This window comes from Saimiri boliviensis, chromosome 13 (assembly GCF_048565385.1).
Source record: "Saimiri boliviensis isolate mSaiBol1 chromosome 13, mSaiBol1.pri, whole genome shotgun sequence".
NCBI lineage: Eukaryota > Metazoa > Chordata > Mammalia > Primates > Cebidae > Saimiri > Saimiri boliviensis.
The window spans coordinates 46,382,380-46,404,370 of record NC_133461.1 but is presented as its reverse complement, the minus strand read 5'-3'; the positions used below and the strand labels follow the sequence as shown (position 1 = coordinate 46,404,370).

At 41.4% G+C, this 21,991-nt stretch overlaps 1 protein-coding gene across 1 annotated transcript in view; it reads left to right on the top strand.

The window, feature by feature from the left end:
- The first annotated feature begins 1,528 nt into the window (after window positions 1-1,528).
- DSG2 (desmoglein 2) overlaps window positions 1,529-21,991 on the top strand; it is a 49,230-nt gene continuing 28,767 nt past the window's right edge. The window contains exons 1-2 of the mRNA XM_039463746.2: window positions 1,529-1,965; window positions 21,326-21,361. Coding sequence (XP_039319680.2) covers window positions 1,921-1,965; window positions 21,326-21,361 — 81 coding nt within the window. The 5' untranslated portion in view covers window positions 1,529-1,920. The remainder of the gene's footprint in view (window positions 1,966-21,325; window positions 21,362-21,991) is intronic.

The window sequence follows — 21,991 nt, the reverse complement described above, 5'->3', positions numbered from 1 at the left end:
TGGGTGTTGTATTTATTCGTTGTGCTTTGAATTCTCCTGTGCTTACCCTGTATCTGTAATCTACATCAACTATGCCTTCCCCATGTATCTGTAAAGGTATTTTCCTGCAACTGAGTATCAAATTGAAGCCGAATGTGGAGGAAAAGTTAAATGTTAAATCTGAACTCAATTGAACATGAACACAAACAATGGTCACCAAGTCCCGGAACAGGTCGTGTGAGCCCCTTGAGGAATTCATTCAGCACTGTTTCGAAGAAATCTCTATTTAATCTATTCCTATTCGTCAGGAATTGAAAAAAAAAAAAAACCAGACAATCGCAAAAACGAGCTGACCTTTTTGTGTTCCTTGAGTCCAGTCGCAAAGGACCTTCACAATGGGGCTTCCTACCAAACAACTTGTTACAAAAACAGCTAGGGTCCCAGACAGAAGCTTCATGAGAATCCTCTGTCGTCTGATGAGTGTAAATATAAAGGTATCTTTTCTCTTCTCCCCTTCCCATTGCAATGTGCTTATTATAGTAATTCGCTTATTATATCATTTGCTTATTATATCTGCATTGCCATTTAATTGGGATAAAGGTTGTTTACTCTGTAAAGGAATTGTGTGTGTGTCTTTTCTTCTCCCCTGGCGGGTTTCCTGCATAAAGTAGGCTCCTCCACTACCTCTAGTAGTTACATTTCTTGGAAGTTTCATAATCCAATGCTGATTCTAGTGTTTGGATGTCTGTACTTCACTTCTGCTTTTCAAGAAGATTTCAGTTTAACATCTTATCTCACAATCACATTGTTCTAATTTTAACAATTATCATATAATGAACCTTTAAGCTCTAGAAACTGCAGATTTTCTAGAGCTTAAAGGTTCAATAAATGATAATTGTTAAAAACATAAGATTTTCCCATTTCGTACTCAAAACATCCCTATGTGCTGATCGCTATTAATCCCATTTGACAGATCTGGAAACTGAGGAGGCCCAGAGAAGCTAGTCCAGGCCACCCAGCTAGTTACTCTTAGAGCGGAGCCTCTGATCGCTAGTGGTGTTAATAGAATTTGTAAATCATATCAAAGAGTATATATATATATATATATATCTTCCGTAACACTCCAGAGTTTTCTCCTGGCCCAAGAATTGTCCTTTTTGACCTCTGGTGATTGTTTCTCCCTGAGCCAGATAAGCCGCAACCCTGTTGGAAGCAGTGAAGGGCCGTAGGGAAGAGCAGCCTTTGCGGAGACAGCCACCTGAAATCCTGCTCCACAGCTTCGGCTCCCGGAGAGCCGGCCCAACGCACAGCGATCGCGGCTCCCCTGAGGACGCGGGTCCCCGAGTCACCAGCGCCACCTGCGCTCCGGGCCCAAAGCACAATCACAAAGCGCGGGACCTTTGGGCGGCGCGGGGCGACCTGGCCCCCCGCAGCCACCGGGCTCGATCGCGGGACCCCGCAAGGACTCTGCTCCGTGGAGCGTTTGTCCTTGGGCCGGGGCTCTGCGGCCCGCGCGGCCCAGGCCGAGCCCCGCCGGGGGGCTCCCTCCTCCAGGTCGTTCTCCAGGGAGGAGGGGACCGGGAAGGAGAGAACGGGGGGCGGGGCCTGCCACCCACAGTCCCCAACCCGAGGACGTCACGGTCCCAGGTGCGAGTGCGAGGGGGCGGGAGTCCACCCCGCGCCTCCCTCCTCTGCAGAGCTCCCCACCTCGTAAGAGCCGCGCGGGCCGCCCCCGGCTCCATTTTCTCGCGGCGGCCACACCTGGAGCCGCGCCTTTGGGTTGGGCAGGGCCGGGCCGCGCGGCCGCCGCGGGGAAACGGCCCTCGGGGCGGGGAGGGAAAGAGGGGGAAGCCGGGCGGCCGGGGCGGGCTGGGCCGAGGCCGGGCGGAGCCGAGTGCGCGCTCGGGGCCGGCGGCGGCGGGAGGCGGAGGCGAGGGCGCGATGGCGCGGAGCCCGGGAGGCCGGTGTGTCCTGCTGCTTCTCCTGGTAAGTGCGGCGAGCGGGGCGAGGGAGCCACCGCCGGGGAGGGCGTCGGCGGGCGAGGTCTAGAGCTCGCGCCCGGACCTGCCCGCCCGCCCGGCGCTCCCTCCTGCTGCCCCGAGGTGGGAAAGGGCCGGGCAGGCTGGGGCGAGACCCGACCTGGGGCTTCGGAAAAACCTCTCGGCTGCGGCCAGGAGGGTGGGTTGGGACCTGTCGAAGCTGTGTTTTTCTTCCCGCGACACCCAGGCCCCAGCGCCCTTTGCTGTGGTGTGTGGGTGTAGTGAGCCCTGGGACGGGGAACACCGTTGCTGGGGGTCCGGGGCTTTGTTTGGCGTCTCTGGGACGGGAAACGTGGGGGCAGTAGGGAGCCACCTGGCGCCTCTTCCACTTTCCTTAAGTTTCCCTAGGATTCCCCAGTTCCTCTAGCCGCCGACACACGCCAGTGGAACTGGGGAAACCAGGAACATACCTGTATTCTTAGAGTGCAAAAAGTAGGCTAAAAATAGTTTCTTTTTTTAAAAAAGGTGTGATTTACAAAGCTTAACTTTTAAGTGGATCACCCACATAAGGATAGTTTTAACCTAAAGTTTATAAAATCGATGTTTCGAAAGTTTTCCAGTATTAAAGATAATAAACATATGTCATAGTTTGAAGGCTTATTCATTTCAAAGGTTATAGAAAACCGAAGTGTTTTTTTATAAACCTTTTTTTATAAAAGGTTATAGAAAACGGAAGTGTAGAGCCCCCTCCCCGACCCCCCTGGAGACGACGTTCATTCCTTCGATCTAGCGTTCTTATGCTCAAACTGGATTTTAAATTGTTGGTTGTCTGTTTGTTAAGGGGTTGCACATATGTATCTCAGTTATAGGGGTTTGTTAAATGGGTTTTAATAAAGTGACAGTTATGCTGCAAATATAGGTGTGGGTTCACCTTCCAGAGAGTTCACAAATATATATTCACAGAGATTAAATGCAAAATCATACTCAGTTTTCCTATGTAATGATGAAAATGAAATTGAAAATGCAGATACATTCACTGTCTTCAAAGTTCTGACATCCAAAAGATGAGCCCTTCTGTCCCAGAATTGTGGTGGGATATGGAAGAAAATCGTGTGTGTGTGTGTGTGTGTGTGTGTGTGTGTGTGTCTCAAAACAGAAAAAGACTGACTAAATCCAGTGTAGAGCTTTCCATGAACTCTTAGGTGGAAAAGCATGATAATTAGGACCTCCAGGCCTACCACACAGTTCATGTTTGTGCTCTACTTATCCATTTCATTTTGCCCGTATGTTTGAAGTAACTTTCAGTGCAAGTTCATTTGGTTAATAAAACTTTTCTAAGACATGATTTGGGGCTTCTTTTTTAGCCTCAAGAATGGCAAAGCAACTAATCCCCTCACCTTAGTGATTTCTTGGCTAAGGAGAATTCCAAGCTAATATAGCACCTAGCTCACTTTGAGAGTTACATATTCCTTCCATGTATGAAAAGCAATGACCTTTACTCTTCAAAGAATATAGCAATCAGGCCAATTTGTACACTCACAGAGTAGCAGGTAAACACGTTAGGTTTATCCTTCACTTTAGCAATTTGATACTTTTACCTTATTGGGCAGTAATAAACAGCTCCTTTAGAAAGCGACTATAGCCAATGGAACAGGAGCAAAATTCTTGGACTGTTCTATGTATTTTCTATAAAACTTTCTGCAGTATAAATTTGAGTACGTCTATTTTTTGTTCAGAGAATAGTGGGCAATTAAGCGTTTTGCCCCCAGTGTGTTTGCAGTTGTAGTCTTTTGGTTAAAAAAAAAAAAAAAAAAAAAAAAAAAAAATGGAAAGCAACTCATCTGTCAGAAGTAATTGCCAAGGAAACAGGTTCTTTACTGGAATATAAATTGTAGTCTGTTGGATCAGAGTTCAGTTGCAGATAGCAGACTACTTTAGCTGTTTAAAGCAAGAATAGGTTTACTTCAGGGCACTAAACTGACTACCTAAGCATAAGAAGGATTAAGAAGACTCCCATTTGAGGTCTCAATAATGACTTCAAAGCCACACAGCAGAACCACACCACTTAGGGAGCTGCTGCCTCACCTGTGACCAGGAACTGCACTGCCACTCCCACATTCTAGAAACTGCTGTGATCAGGGTGCCCCTTTTGCTACCAGCTGCCTTCCATACATCCACATCTGCTCTCCAGCAAACACAGCAGGCACAGAGCTTCTGCTTCACTTCCTTCTTTCAAATTTCATGTAAATACCGATTGAAGCCAAACCACATTCAGAACGAAGCCTGCAATGGCGTCTATGACACATGGCCTTTCACTTTCCTCAACAGTACTGGGAGACACACCAGAAGGTACCTGGGTCACCCACACAGTTATCACATGTTTAGGGCAACTCTATCAAAATGGAGAAAAGAAATAATTTTCTGAACAAATTCAGAGAATGTTTCCTCTTCAAGCATTCTTCATCTGCAATCCATCAACTCCCAAATGGTTCACAGATAGAATTCAGAGGGTTCTTAGAGATGGCAAGGAATTAATTACATACATATTTTAACTGACTTCTGACTGAAATTTAGTATTTCTTTAAATTATGAGTGTAGGGAAGACACTGCCACAGTAGTGTGAGCAGTACCTGTGACTATCACAATAGAATTCGCAAATCCCTTTACATCATGCTATAGTGATCTCAAAATACCATTTATTCTGAACATCACTAACAGACTTTCTACTAGATCTTTTGCTTGATATGTTAATAACAAAATACATGATATTGCTGCATCACAAATTGATATTTTAAAAATGCTAGTAACTATTTCAATATAATTGGGTTCATTGATAATCCCCTGTATTGTATTTTATAAATTTGAAATCATTAATCTGAGGAGTTCATAGTCCTCACCACGTTGCCAAGGAGGACTCATGGTTGAGAGATTTCCTGATGGTTGCTTCAATTTTGGGTTCGACTAATGAGGCTAGTGCTTTAAAATCAAACTACATTTTAAGGATTCAGTGACAGCAAATCATACTGTGGGCAGATATATTTAGTAGGTATTAGTTTGCTAGGGTTGCTGTAACAAAGTGCTAAAAACTGGATTGCTTAAAACAACAAAAATGTATGACCTCACAGTTCTGGAGGCTAGAAATCCAAAATCAAGGTGTGAGCAGGGCCATGCTTTCTCGGAAACCAGTTTCCCTCCTTTCCTCTCGCGAGTGCTTGGTGGTTTGTCAGCAATCTTTGTCATTCCTTCTCTTGCAGGTGCATTCATTACTCCAGTCCTCCCTCTGCACATGGCATTCTCTCTTTTGTCTCTTCATATCCTCTACCTTTTGTGCATGTCTGTGCCCTTGGCCAAATTTCCCCATTTTATAAGAATATCGGTTGTATGGATTATGGCCCAAAATAATGACCTCAACTTGGTTAAATCTGCAAAGACCCTATTTCCAAATAAGGTCACATTCTGAGGTACTGGTGGTTAGCACTTCAATATATTATCTTGTTGAGGACATAATTTGATCTATAACAAGTGGATTCAACTATCTATAAATTACCAATATCAGAGTTATGCTTAATGTTCTAATATACAACTGAATAACACATATGAAAGAATACATTTAAGTATAAATTAGAAGGTGAATGTTGAAGCCGTAAGAATAATCAATTATATTCAAGGATTTTAGAAACATAGGGATTTCTTACTGGTTTTTGCTTCTAAAAGTTAGTAGGTAATGAGAAAATGGCAGCTCTTAACAGAAATTTTCTTTAATTATAACTTAAGGCAAGTATGTTACAAAAAGACACGAGCATTCATTGGTCTAAATTCTCTCTGATTATTAGAAATCCCTGATGAGCTAGCTAAATTAGAATTTCCAAGGCTAATATTCTGTGGTGTGTGGGTATAGTAAGCCTTGGGTGGGGCTCACTACAATATAAATCTGTATTTATAGAAACTTCCCAATTGATCTAATTGTCAGACGTGTAAGCATGAGAATTACTGATCTAAATTTTGCAAAACAGTTTCTTTATGACATAGAAAAATTTACATGGGAAAAATTACATGTTGAATATTGGTATTTTTAGAAACTGCCAAATTGTAATAAAAATTAGAAACTTTAGGCTGGGTGTGGTGGCTCACACCTATAATCCCAGCAATTTGGGAGGCCAAGGTGGGCAGATCACCTGAGGTCAGGTATTTGAGACCAGCCTGGCCAATATGGTAAAATTGCCCAGGCTGGTCTCTACTAAAAGTCTCTACTAAAAATACAAAAATTAGTCAGCCGTGGTGCATGTAGTCCCAGGTACTCAGGAGGCTGAGGCATGAGAATCGCATGAAGCTGGGAGGTGCAGGTTGCAGTGAGCTGAGATCACACCACTATACTCCAGCCTGGGTGACAGAGGGAAGCTGTCAAAAAAAAAAAAAGTAAGAGGGAAGAGGAAGAGGGGAAGGAAGGAAGGTGGGTAGGTTAATTGAAAGCATAAAGGACTTTTAGATCTATTTGAGCAGTTTTTTGTTTTGTTTTGCTTTTGACATGGAGTTTTGCTCTGTTGCCCAGGCTGGAGTGCAATGGCTCAATCTTGGCTCACTACAACCTCCGCCTCCTGGGTTCAAGTGATTCTCCTGCCTCAACCTCCCGAGTAGCTGGGATTACAGGCATGCACCATCACACCTGGCTAATTTTGTATTTTTAGTAGAGACGAGGCTTCTCCATGTGGGTCAGGCTGGTTGAGCAGTTTTTAATCACAGCCTTTTTTCCCCTGTCTTTCACTATGCCACAGATTTCAATAGCTTTGATAACAGTTTATAAACATATAGTCTGTATATGATGAAAAGCTATCTTCTCAGTTTTGTTTTTTATTAAGTTTTCTTCATATGCAAAGCTCGGTGATTAGGCTGGAACAACAGAATTCATACCATGGTCTGTAGTGAGATGAGAAATGTCCATAAGAAAAGAAACCAAACACACATGACCCCTATTTAGTGAATCCCTGTTTGATGCTAGGCAGTGTGCTAAACAATGGGGAACTAAGAAAAAGCCAGACATGTTCTGCCCTCATGGTGCTTACAGTCTAATGGATAGTGCAACATGTAAATGGCTAACTTCCAAATGGGTAGTTTGGATAAGAAAAGTAATAATGGAGAAGCATAGTACCGTGGAGCTTCCAGAAGGAGCAACTATCTCAGCACTGGGTATCCCAGCTGGTATCTGAGAATAATTATACATTAGTGAGATGATATGAAGAGAAATAGATTCTAGGTAGAGAGAAGAGCATCTACAAAGGCCTGAAAACAACAGTTCATGGTTCTGCAGAGGATCTTAAAAGTTCGTTGTTGCTTGAACATAGAACGTGAGGCAGAAGAATATATAGGAAGATGAGCCTTCAAGAAGCCCAAGAAAGCTACTTGCCAAGGAACTGTTTTTAGGGAGGTATTCACATAGCTAAGCAAATGAAAACATGGGCTTTGGTTGAGATGGTCAGGAAAGCATCAAGAAAGAAGAAATAGGATTTGAGTGATTGAGTACAGTTTTACCCAGTTAAAAAGAGAGGCAAGAGGTTTTGAGAACTTGGTAAGCTGAGATCAAAGCCAGGCAGAAAAGCCCAGAGGCCACGGGGTACCTGGGAGGGAGAAGCAGCCTGGCCACCATAGGGAGATTGGTTTGGGAGCAAAAGGAATGGGAACGCATTTTTGTTGTCACAGTACCTGAGGATGCCCCTGGTATTTAGTTCCCAAAGTCCAGGGATACTAAGATTCCTGCATTCTGCATAACCCTCAAGAACTGGCCACGTGTGAGGAATTTTCCTATCCAAAATGCTTATAGCACCCACACTGAGAAACAGTGATAGGCAAATAGTAAGAGGTTCTAAGTAGGGATTTATTTTACTTGTCTGGATCCTCTTTTTAAAGGGCAAATATCTCTTAGGTTGACTACGCCTTGATACATTCATCCACTCGACAAATACTGGGCCAAGCACTGTTCCAGGTCTCACCTCAAAATCGCCTGACTGAATAATTTTCATCAGTCAAGCGGTTGCCCACTGGCTGACTGGGGAATGTTTTGGATGGAGATGAGGGGAGATGAGACCGTTCAGATTTCCCTTGTTCTAACACACCGCCATCCCACCACTCTTTCAAGTCCTCTACAATGCAAACAAAAACATTCAACTAAGTGTTTGATACCCACTTCCTCATTTTCATGGTCTCCTTAAACCCTAAAAGTGCTAATTGAGAAATGGGGCAAGGGTCCCAGCTCAGTCATCATCTTCTTTTAACACCATTAATCATATCATCTCTCCTTTCAGATCTCTCTTTCCTTTGCTTTCTCAGTATTCTGGGGTTCGTTTCACTTACAGAAACCTGCAATGCTTCTTATCCCTTTTATTTCTGGGCAAGCACAATGGGGCGGAGGAGGGTACACAGTACATATATCACTAGAAGACATCAAATAGGGGTGGGAGACACAGCAGTGGCTGAGAGGGTGCTGCCTTTAGGACAGTGTGTGTGTGGACGTTGAGAACGTCTCCAGTGGTCAGGCGATCCCTGCCCATCATTGAGCCGCACTGCCCTGCTTCCTATTGTCCAGCCTGTCTCCTCCCTAATCAGATACTTTCCCCAGGACCTAAGCTTGACATGCCTACAGTCTGTCCTCTGGGAATTGCGTCTTTCTAGTCGCTCAGCCTGAAAACATTGGCACCCTCTGACTCCTTCCCTATTATCCCCCCATAGGGCATTGCTAAGGATTTTTGTCCCCATAAAGACTCCTACCTCTACCTGTCTATCGCATTGCCCTTCCCCTGATGCTGTTCCTCATTCCATCTCCCTGGCTCAGTACTTGAATCTCGGCACTGTCTCCTGCCTTTCATCTTGCTCAGTGCTGCCGGAAAGTCTTTTGGAAGCACTAGCGACATAGTCTCCCTAATCATAAGCTGGCAACGACTCTCCACTCCTTATAAGATCAGTGAAGAGCCTCAGCTCAGCGCCTTGTCCTTGTTTTCTACTTGCCACCATCGTATAGTTCTAGGTGCCAAGCTGCACTACTTCTCATGTTTTGTCCTCACATCTCCATGTTCTGGCACATGCAGTCTCTCGTCTGTGCGTTTTCCCTTCCTCCTATGGGCACAGAAGCAGATAATCTTCTATTTCCAAGGCAAAGCCCATTGCTACCTCCCTGCTAAACATCTCCTGGTTTCCCCAGAAGTAATCTTGTCGTCAGAAGGAAGTAATCTTGCCTTTTCTGAGTTCCCCAGAACTATTTTTATAGCCATCAGTAACACAATTAAGGTTTCCTATCTTATAGTAGATTGATCCACCTACTAAACTGTAAGTTTCTTCAGAGCAGGATTTTTGTGTCTTTTATCTGTAAACTAGCTAAATGCCTTGGACACAGCCATATTCTTTTAAAAATGTGACCTAAAGTATCTTTCTATATTTAGAAAAGCTGGAATAATGATATGAATTTCATGTGTATAAGGTAATTATTTAATGCCTAGGTAGGTTAAGTGGTAAAGTTTTTTTTTTTTTTTTTGAGATGGAGTCTCATTCTGTCTCCAGGCTGGAGTGCAGTGGTACAATCTTGGCTCACTGCAACCTCTGCCTCCTGAGTTCAAGTGATTCTTCTCCCTCAGCCTCCTGAGTAGCTGGGAATACAGGCACATGCCACCATGCCCAGCTAATTTTTATATTTTTAATAGAGACAGGGTTTACCATGTTGGCCAGGATGGTCTCGATCTCTTGACCTCGTGATATGCCTGCCTTGGCCTCCCAAAATGCTGTTATTAAAGGTGTGAGCCACCACCTGGCCAAGTAGTAAATTTTTATTTAACTTTATGCATTTAGCAATCACAAGTTGGGCTTCTCCTGTATGACCAACTGTCTTCTAAGGGCATGTGAACTGCCCCTGTAATCTTGGAGCTTACAGTGGAGAAAGAGGAATGTAAGGGCAAGAAGCTGACATTTTTTGAATATCCGCTGTGTGCCAGTCACTGGATTTAGTGAAAGTTAATAATGGGTGAAACTGAATCAAACCCAGGTTCACCTGGCACCAAATGCCTATACAGCAGTTTGCTATAGTGAGTCATCAATAAGGTCCAAACTTCTGAAACTAGATAATTAATTTCACTGCAAATTAGAATTATTCTAGAAAGGAAAAAAAGAAATGTAAATTAAGATTTACCTCATTTCAGAGATATAGTCCTGCAAAAGTATATATACACTTTCTAAAGCCGTTGATTTTCACACTTTTCAATTTTGCTGATCCACTTATTTGAGACCAGTGAAATGCCTGTTTCCCACTTTGGATCTTGGAGTCGCCTGTGGGTCAGTTTCTGGTAGTTCCTGCAGTTTACCTTACTAACAGGCCAGTGCCATCTAATAGTACCAAAGGACAGCCTGAAGCTCTTGGTTTTCTTAAACTTCTCAGTGAAAAGAAATCATTTCCTTCATTTTATTTTTTAGTGTAGTGTTCAGGAATATATTGCAGCAAAAATCTGGAAACAACCTACCATTTTTGTCTATCAGATTATGTGAGGTCTGTCATACAGATTTATTTATATTTCGCCTAATTCCAAAAGCATTTGTGACCGTTACAGTAAATACCTACCAATGAAATGGTAAAACGTGTTGTAAGTGACCACTGCTTAGGACCAGTAAAAGTTAAACTAGAAGAAGAGGTATAAACCAGGGAAGACACTACCTGCAGTATTCCAGTTGTAGCTGGTGAATACTTGTAAAGTGAGAAATCTTTTTGTGGTGAGGAGAACTCAGTTACTGAACTGCCAGCTTTATTTTATTTTATTATTTTATCTATTTATTCTTGAGACAGTCTCACTCTGTCGTCCAGGCCCGAGTGCAGTGGCGCCATCTTGGCTCACTGCAATCTCTGCCTCCCGGATTCAAGTGATTCTTGTGCCTCGGCCTCCCGAGTAGGTGGGATTACAGATGTGCACCACTACACCTGGCTAATTTTTGTATTTTTAGTTATAGATGAGGTTTCACCATGTTAACTAGGTTGGTCTGGAACTCCTGACCACAAGTGATCCACCCATCTTGGCCTCCCAAAGTGCTGGGATTATAGGCATGAGCCACAAAGCTCAGCCTGAACTGCCTGATTTAGAATACATATTTTCACACATCTCTCCATAACTAGGGGCTCCTTATCCAGTTTATGAATTATCCAGGCTCTCATTTTCTTCCCTTTCTCTTGCTACCATGTGGTTTTACAGAGTGGTTTTCTCTCCTACTTCTGGGACCAAGCAGTATCAGCACCACCAGGAAACTTGTTAGAAATACAAATTCTTGGACCCCATCCAGACTTACTGAGTCAGACACTCTAAGGTGGGGCTCAGTAATCTGTGTTTTATCAAGGTGATTCTGATGCTACTCGAGCTTGAAAACCACTATTAACATCCCAATTAGAAAACAAAAATAACTAGAGTAAAAAAAAAAGATTAAATAGTAAAAAGCCCTATACCAAGGGGAAAAAATAGGAACTGTCCCTGAATACACAAAACTTTACTTGAAATAAGAATTCACAGTATGAACAAGTCAAGTGTAGTAAAGCATTGCTAAATGCATATTTTAAAATTCTATGAGTTAATAAAAAGTCTACAAAGAAACTGTCTTCCTCTTGGTAGCTAACTTGAGTATGACTCACCTAAAATCACATTTGTTACATTCAGATTAGCCCAAACATCTGAAGAACAGGTGAAAGATTTTGATAAGTCATATACTTTATTACTGTCAGACTTAAAATATTTATTTTTATCTAAAATTCAAATTCAGAGTTCAAAAATTAAAAGTTCAAAATATCGCTCGTTTTTTTTAAATTAACAATTGTGAAAAATATAATCAGTTGTTGAGCAAGACTGCTGTAGGAGTATATAAATGTCTAGATCGTCTATAACTTGGACTTTTAAGTTGGAATTTTCTAAATAAGTTGTGCCAGTTAGCCTTAAAATAAATTTTATAAAAACTGCGTTTTCTTCCTCCCATCCTCAAAATAAGATTAAGAAGAAAAAAGTGTAATAGGTGAATTTTAACATAAATTCTAACATAAATCTAACATAAATTCTAATATAAATCAGACTTATCAGAGCAGATCACCAAAATCATTGGATCGCCCTGACTGCACTGAGTCACTTGAACTCTTCTGAATGTGTACATTTCTACGACTACAGACTACAGAGCTTTCTTTGTGGCTGCAGAGACTGCTACAGACCAGACCTCCAGCTCTGCCAAAACAAATAGAAAAATCAGGATGTGTGACCAGAGAAAATAAACAAGTGGTATCCACTGGCTTTCTTTTATCTCATTTTATTTCCTTCAGATTATTTTAGCCAAAGTTGAAAAGCCTTTAAAAATGGATTGGGGATAAACCAAGGATCCTCAGGGCAGTTTTTGATTTGACCTCCTGTACAATAAAAGGGAGAAACAAAAGAATTACAAAACATTCTGGGGTTGGGGGGGGAAATAGGGGAGGGACAGCAAGGGGTGGGGAGTTGGGGAGAGATAGCATGGGGAGAAATTCCAGATTTAGGTGATGGGGAGGAAGGCAGCAAATCACACTGCCATGTGTGTACCTATGCAACAGTCTTGCATGTTCTTCACATGTACCGCAAAACCTAAAGTGCAATTAAATAAATAAAACCTTCTGCCTGATTAGAAGGTTGAGTAACACAAGGAGAGAAAATAACACAGGTGTTAGATGATGGGCCTCAGATGGGCATGAGTGTAAAGAACCACTGGCAAGTGCTATGTCCTCTGTGTTTGAGTTGTAAAGATGGTCCATTGAGCACACTGCTTACCTTGTAGTAATTTCTCGCTGAATGGACATAAGAAGCCATTATAATGACTCAAAGTTGAAATAATATTTTAAACTACTTTGTATTTCTCTACATCCATTTTTTTTGTATGAACATTTGATTTTATTCTCTGATATAAGTTTGTGGGAGGGTAATGATTGAGTCAAATAATAGGTGTATCTTTTAATTTTTTTATTGCATTTTAGGTTTGGGGGTACATGTGAAGAACATGCAAGATTGTTGTATAGGTATACACATGGCAGTGTGATTTGCTGCCTTCCACCCCATCACCTATATCTGGCATTTCTCCCTGTGCTATCTTTCCTCAACTCCCCACCCCCCCGTCCCTCCCCTATTTCCCCCCAACAGACCCCAGTGTATGATGCTCCCCTCCCTGTGTCCATGTGTTCTCATTGTTCAATGCCCACCTATGAGTGAGAACATGTGTTTGATTTTCTGTTCTTGTGTCAGTTTGCTGAGAATGATGGTTTCCAGATTCATCCATGTCCCTACAAAGGAAATGAACTCATCATTTTTGATGTCTACATAGTATTCCATGGTGTATATGTGCCACATTTTCCCTGTCCAGTCTATCATCAATGGGCATTTGGGTTGGTTCCAGGTCTTTGCTATTGTAAACAGTGCTGCAATGAACATTCGTGTGCATGTGTCCTTATAGTAGAACAATTTATAATCCTTTGGATATCTACATCCATTTTTAATAAGATATCTCTTAGTCTGAGCTGTTAAAGCTTAAGGGATCACCTCACCATAAAACCACTGAATACTTCAAAATCCTCTGCTTGAAAGGTAAGACTTCTGATAGAGAACCTATCAGCTAGGAGGAGCGGTTATCCAGTGACTCATGAGTCCTCCTGGATTCTTGTTTAGACTCATCAAGGTGACTTCAGAACAGGAAGTCTTTTCTAAAAGTGCTGACCTTGAAAACAAAGAGTACATTGATTGATCGTGTTTGGCATTCCCTCATACCTCTACAAAAAAAATAATAATAATATTTTGCCAGTTACCAGGAAATTCAGTTTTCATAAGATGTGCAGGATCCAATGGTAGAAAAAAATTTTTAATGTTTTTCAAAGCAGCAAATCCAGTTAAAATAATTTTTTTACAGTTTAGTGAATTAGAAAAGCTTTTGTAGGATATTTTGTTCATCTGAAAACACTGCTTTGGATACAGGAACTAGCAGCTTACTTTTCCTCATCAGTCTTAAAGGCATGTTGCAGGTGACATTTTTCTGTCACCAAGTTCCTGGTAAAAAAAAAAGTCACAAATTTAGTGTTTGTAAGAAGCCATGTCAGCCACCATGTCCAGTCAGCCATCTAATGCTCGAAACCGCTTTACAGCATCCCCACGGGTGGTCACTCGAACTTACAAAGTGGCCAGGTTTTTCAAAAAGTGCCAGGGAGTGGGAATGGAGGAGTAAGGCAGAGAGCGTCTGCTTATTCCATTCATGTTACTTTGCCTTATATTACCAACTGGAGATGTACAGAATCCCCACAGTCCTCTGCAACTTATATGATTGTCCTGACTCTAGTTATTACAGTAGCTTCCAGTCAGAGAATCATGGTCATGGTTTCTTAACCTGGGCACTTTGCCATTTGGAGCCAGAGTACACTTAGTTGTAAGGGCTAGCCTGTGCATCGTAGGATATTTGACAGCATCTCTGGTTTCTACCCACTAGATGCCACTGGCACTCATCTCCTCCACCTCGAGCCCAATCCTGGTTTGACAACCAGAAATGTCTCCAGACATCACCAAATATACCCAGCGGCGGGAGGAGCAGGGCAGGGCAAAACTGCCCCTAGGGGGAGAACCACTGGTCTAAATTAAGGATGCGTTCTGTGAGATAAAGGGTCTGAAGGAACCAGATCAAAATTATTTAGAAAGCAGTGGCTGAGATCTTAACTGTTTGCTCAGTCAAATAAACAGTTCCACAACTGACCAAATGTTGATGCAGTTCTTTTTTTCTTTTTTTGTGCAACGGATGAAGCAAATATTTCAGTCCATCGCACCTTACGAAAAACAGGCTACTGCAGTAGGTGCTATAAAAATGCAAATAGTGGAACCCTATTACCTAAATTCCAAGACAACCTTGACTTTAGGATGCACATCCATTTTTTAACGTTTTAGTGTAACATACAGAAAAGTGCACATATCCCAAGTTCACTGAATCTTCACAAACCGAAAACACCATGTCACCAGTAACCAGATGAAGAAACAGATTGTCAGCATCCCAGAAGGCCCCTTGGGCTCCCTTCTGTCCCTGCGAGCCCCCTAGATAGCCATTGTCCCGATTCACAGCACAGATTAGCCTTGCCTGTTACACTGGCTCCTTAGATGCACATCAATCTAATAATAGCCTTTTGAGAGAAGAAAAGAAACATTACATTAAAGATGTACAAAACCTCTAATAATGCATCCCAGTTCCTTAACTAAAACCAACTGATGCCTCCCAAATTTTTATCTCCAAGCGTAACTTCTTTTCTGAGCTACTAACTCTTATATCCAACCAGCCATTCACACAGAACACATAAAAACAGCTCTTACCTCCCATTTCACTCCTCCCTCAACACCACCCCCTCTCCTGCCCCACCTCCAACTTATCCCCTCCATCTCCCCATTCTGTCTCATCTCTGGAAATGGTGCCTTCACTCACCCAGGTGTTCAGGTCAAAATTCCAAGGGTCATCTTGACTACTCTCGCCCTCATTCATTCCATTCACAGGTCTCTGTTGCCTCTGCCTTCAACATAGACACTAAAGGTATCTACTTTCTTTCATCTTTGCTACAGCCCCCAGGGTGCGAGCTAGTGTCATCTACTGTGTGCACTTCTGCAGTGATGCAGTGACTACCATCTGGTCTCTATACGTTTGTTCTTGCCCCTTTATGGCCCATTCTCCATATGGTAGCACCAACAAGCTTTTTCAAACATAAACTGGTTTGTATCATTTCCAAACATATAAGCTTCCAGTGGCTTCCTCTCACACTCAGGATAAAACTCAAGTCCTCTCCCTGCCTGGGTACTGGCCTGTCCCTCTGACATCATCGTCACTGATTCACCACTGCATGGCTTGGGTGTTCTTTCTGCAGGGCTCTGCCTGACTGGCTTCCTCATACCATTCAGGTCTCTGCAGATGCAGCCCCTTCTGAGAGTTTTCCCATGCTTCTAAATCACTCTCTACTATCCTGACCCTGCTTTAATTTTTTTTTTTATAGCTCTTATCAAAGGCTGATCTGTCTTTGCCTCCCCAGTATGTAAGAATCCAACAGGGTAAGAACACTGTTATTTATCATATCCTACAAGCTCAGAAAATTGAGGGTATGAATTAATTCAAACTTGCAGAAAGGTTAAGATGAGGACCACGCAAGACTTAGAACTGGGGAAATGTCACCATCAATTCTATTTATTGAATGCCGGTCACTGCAATAGTTACATTTTATGTATTTCTTTAATTTGCACATCAGCCCTGGAAAATGGATGTATCCTAGTGAGGTGGCTTTCAGATGCAAGTAACAAAATCCAACTAAAGCTAGGTTAAAGTAAAGAATATTTAATATCTCATGAGAAGAGGTCTAGAGAGTGCGGCTCCATATTTGAACAATTCTGTAACTTCAAGACTTGATGGTTTCAGTTTGGCTTCGCTAGCATTCTGTTAGCTTTCCCCTCGCTCACAACATGGCTGTAACTATTCCAAATGGCACATCCTCACTCATCAATCCCCAGAGGCACTTTTAGAAAGGGACGTTATGTATGCGCTGCTCTTCTAATGGGTGAGGACAATCTTTTGTAGGGTCTCCTGATATCCCATTGGCCAAAATTCTCTTACACATGTATGCCTAAGCCAGCCCCTATCAACATAAACAGGCATATGTACCATGCTTTGTCATACCAGTCATTCAGCTCCATGAGCTGGGCAGGGTCTACCCGAGAGTATAAAATAGAGTCTTATGAACACTGAAGATGACAGAAAATGGCAAGAAGCCAGACAATTCAAACTGTCTGTCACAGTATGTATTACTCTCCTGTTACAGATAAGGAAATTCAGACTAAAGCAACTTGTCTGGCAGAATCTCCTCCCCAGTTCCCTCTGACCTGAAGATGGGCTACACTTAGTGACTCACGTCCAAAGAATGGAGTAGGGAAAAATAGTAACTTTACAGTGGAGAAACCGCAATCACTGCCTTAGTCCATGGTGTCATGTGGATATTGCATACCAGACAGTATGGTCACATACTTTTTTTTATCACTAAAAAGGGCGCTTCAGCTCTGTGATTTTCTTTCCAAAAACGCATAATACTGATCTAATCAGGAGAAAAACAACAGATAAACCTAAACCCAAGTTGGAGGACACTGCGCGGGACACTCAGCCAGTATTCCTCAAAACCATCAAGGTCATGAGAAACAAAGACCGGGGAACAGTCAAAAACCAGAGGATACAAAGGAGATGGGATAACCAAATGTGGAATCTAGGCTGGGTCCTGGGACAGAAAAAGAACATTCGTGGGGAAAATGGTAAAATCACAAGAAAGTGTGGAATTTAGTTAACAGTGCATTAACTAAATGCACCAATGTTAATCTCTAAATTTTGACAAATGTACAGTAGAAACTTAAGACGTTAACATATGGGGAAAGTGGAGACAGAAACTCCTAGTACTATCTTTACAACATTTGTGTAAATCTAAAATTATTCCTAGGTTAAAAACATGTTTTTTAAAAAATGTGTGCTAGGTAATTGTTGAGACTGGATGTTAGCTCTATGGTGTTCATTGTATTATTTACTCTGCTTTTATACATGTTTGTAATTTAAAATTATTTTAATATTAAAAATGCATACATTAATGAAATATATTTTGAGTTTCTGCCTTCAAGATATTAGCAGTCAAGAGTGACAGAAATTCTCGTGCTGACTACTGAAACAATAATGAATAAGGCAGATTTTGTTGACTTGTTGGTACCTAAACAAACATATAGTATTTCATGTTACATTCTACAATCTTGCTACTCAAAATTTGGTGCAAGAAACTACACTGCTATCATCTGAGACCTTGTTAGAAATGCAAAGTGTAAGGCTCACCTATAGACCTAATGAATTGGAATCTTCATTTTAACAAGGTCCCCAGTGAACAAAACACACATTAAAGTTTAAGAAGCACTGTTTGTTACCATGTGATTTTCTGCATTTCTGAGCAGATCACATCTAGAAAGTGAATTCCAATAAAAATCAATGAAGATGCTCATATGATGATTTTACTTCTGATTAGAGGACTATAAATTACTTCCATTTTCTCATATCCTAATAAAACACATGACATTTGGTCAGAATAATAATATTGACTTAAAGTAACATGTAATATTATACCCTCTTGCTAAGGCCAGTAAGATTGTAGGGAAGAATAAAAGCAGCAAATATTCAGTCCAGCCAACTCCTTAATATGGCCTGTATCAAAGAGAAGAGTCTGATGGTTAAAAGGATGGGCAAGATTCTTACATTAAATTTTAAGACTGTTCCCTGATCATGTGGGCACTGAAACCTCTCCGATCCAGGCACTGATTTTTCCCTTAAAAAATTCCCACCCAGGCAACATGCAGAGAAAAGTGATCTATCTCACCATTGTTTTCCCTTTCGTTTCATACCATGCCACCTTTGAAAATATGCAAATTTGGGGAGCACCACTTTGGTAGAGACATCTCTGGTCATTGCTAGCTGGGCAAGTTAATAGTAAACAGAATAAAGAAGAGATCATTAAAATAGAGAATTGATCATAAAATAGAGAATTGGCCGTAATTGTTCTTCTGCCTCAGAGAAGCGTACACTACAAGCTGAACATCTGCTCTCCTTGAGTTACTCTTTGGAATGGAGAGTGAAGAACCCGAAATGACAATGGAAAAGAAAGAAAGAGGCTGAAGGATTCACATGTGGAATGTACCCTACAGGAAGCTTTCAAATAGACACAAAGGATGTGAAAGAGACTGAAATTTTAGGGAACTCTCTGTTTTTCATGATGTACCAACTAGGGCTTATGGATCTATGTGACCATGCAGATGGGAAAAGGCAAACAGCTGAGACAATCTACACCAAAGACAGAGTCCAGTGAATTAATGCATCAGTGGAAGGTGGGGTCGTGGGGGCAGTGCATATAGACAATCGTTTCAGTTTGGAATTATAAGTAAGAGAGGGATATAGAGCAATAGATCATTAACAGAAACAAGAGAGGGGTCTGGTTTTTTCAGGATAAGGAAAACCTAAATGTATTTGGTTTGCCAATCAAGAAAATTAATGTGTTGATTAGCCAATAGAGAAGGAAGATAAAAGGTTAGTGGAAGGATCAGGTTCTTTGAAGATAAATGTGAGAGAACAATAGAATTGCAAATAAAGGACACAAATGGTGATTCGCCTTGGAAAGGAGTCAGGACACCTCTTCCCTGGGGAAAGAAGGGAACGAGAGGATGACTGAAAATAGCCTCAGTCAAATATGTGGGGTCATCTCATAAGACTGAGTACGTACAGAAGTGTGACTAGTCCTCTCCTGAAATTTGGAATGCCTGTTGTAGAAATGCAATAAGGGTAAGGCAATGACAAGGCGGTGATATAATTTATGGTGTGAGCACACTTTTGGGGATGAAAGGGTGGCTAACAGATGGAATGCCTCACAACAGTTGTCAACCTGGACTCGCAAATCCAAACACATGGCCACACTAGATAGGAACCACCACCCCAAGGAAGAAGCAGCTATTTGAGAGCATGAATGTGTAAGGGATCCATTCAGCCACTGTGGCCTCCTCTAGCAATGTTCCCAGTACATGGTCAGAATTAAAGAGAATGCTGGTTTCTCGAGTTGAGAGGAAAAATGAGGAAGAAATAGCAGAGTCATAAAAATCATGAAAATGAAGGCTCCCTGGTGATCACTGACATCTTTGGAGTGGCAGGCAGCAGTCTGCTACACTCTCCAATAGAATTGTGTGCAGGGATGGAAATGTTTTCTGTCTGCCCTGTCCAAATGGTAGCCCTTAGCACATGTGGCTGTTGAGCAACTGAATTATTCATTTCAAATAATTTCAGTTAAAATTCAAATAGCCACGGGTAGCTACCATATTAGAAAGTGCTGGTTCAGACTGAGCCAAGCAGAGTAAAGCCAGCAGGGAGATTAATGGACTGTAAGCACAACGTGACTGGAACTGGAGGTCATTATGTTAACTGAAGTAAGCCAGGCACAGAAAGGCACATACAACATGTTCTCAGTCATATCTGGGAGCCAAAAATTTTGATCTTATGGGCATAGAGAATAGAATGATAGAAGCCAGAAACTGGAAAAGGTAGTGGGGAGGTGGGGGAAGAAAAGAAATTGATTAATGGGTACAAATATATGGTTTGATAGAACAAATAAGACCTAGTGTTTGATACATCAGCAGGGTGACTATAGTTTACAATAACCTATTATACATTTCCAAGCAGTTAGAAAAGAGTTATTTGAATGTTTCTAGCGTGATGAAAAGACAAGTATTTAAGCTGATTGACATCCCAAGTACACTAATTTGATCTTTACAAATTACATGAGTGTATTATCACATGTATTCCAAAATTATGCACTTCTTTAATGCATCAATTTTTAAAATAATTTTTAAGTGCAAAATATTGAAAAAGCTAGATGGGAGTTTATTGGGCAAATTTAAGAGTAAGCATAACTGCATTTAGAACAGTACTATGTCATGAGGAAGTCCCAAGTATGGCAGTGCCAGTGAACAACCAAAGAAAAGAGTTGATGGGACTGAGGATACTGAGGAACCAAGAAGTCAGAAGATGGGCTGTCCGTGTGTGTGTGTGTGTGTGTGTGTGTGTGTGTGTACGCTCACACACCCACAGAGAGTTAGCTGGGTGTGGGGTACATTACATAATGGTAGCCTTGAGGAAAGGTAAGCAGGTACTGGAGAACACAAGATAAAAACCATAGGATGGGCCGGGCATAGTGGCTCAGGCCTGTAATCGCAGCACTTTGGGAGGCTGAGGCAGGTGGATCACAAGGTCAAGAGTTCAAGACCAGCCTGGCCAACATGGTGAAACCCCATCTCTACTAAAAATACAAAAATGAGTGGGGCGTGGTGGTGGCCACCTGTAATCCAGCTGCTTACGAAGCTGAGGCAGGAGAAATGCTTGAACCCAGGAGGCAGAGGTTGCAGTGAGCCAAGATCGTGCCACTGCACTCCAGCTTGGGCAACAGAGCAAGACTCCATCTCAACAACTAAAAAATAGGATGAGGAGAAGAGATGAGAGAATGACTGAGATTTCATAAAGCAGATTATTTTGTTTGTTTTTTAAGATACTGTTTTCTGGAGGAGTCCGTATGGATCAAGGAGAATATAGATTTATCTTCTGGCACTGGTCATTAGGGAAGGCAAAGGGAAAAATTAAATTTGTTTCCTCTTGACAAAGGATAGTAGTAGTGGGGTTTTTTTTTATGTCTATAATATTCAATGTGGTAGGTTATTCATGAACAATGTTTTCACACTGAATTGAGCAGTAAATTGGCTAAATATCAATTAAATAATTTTATTTTACAGATCTGCTTTAACATTGGAAGTGGACTTCACTTACAGGTGAGGAAACAAGGGGATTGTTTTCTGCCTTTTGACTCGGGAGACTTAATTCCGTGGCAAACAGGTTGGCTGGGCTTTACTAGATTAAAAACACACATTGTATTGGACCCAGCCATTTTCATTCAAACAATTGCAGAGGAGCTTACCCAGGGGTGATCAGTGCAGCAGCTTTTAACAATGTAAATATCCACCAATAGGTGAATGTTAAAACCATTTATGGTACATGGAAGAATGTTCATGACGAGGTGCTGAATGAAAATCAGTGGGCAAAATAAGATATATAGTATAAGTCCATTTTATAGCAAAAAGACCTTTATATATCTATGTATATATGTGTAACTATAGTTATGAAAAATCATAAAAGATATTTATCAAGCTGTTAACAATGAATACCTTTTGAAGTATAAGTGAAAAAGCCACTTCAATTTTTTGTCATAGAAAATTTTGTTCAAGGAAAAAAAAATCAATGACCTAGTGATAACCAGTGTAAATATTTTGAAGTAAAATACCTATTACATAGATCAACAAAATGAGTAAAATGACAAAACAAACCTAATATAAGGATTATTTCTGATCTTAGGATTTCAGGTCAGCTATATTGAAATTTTTCCTGAATAAAATATGTATTTA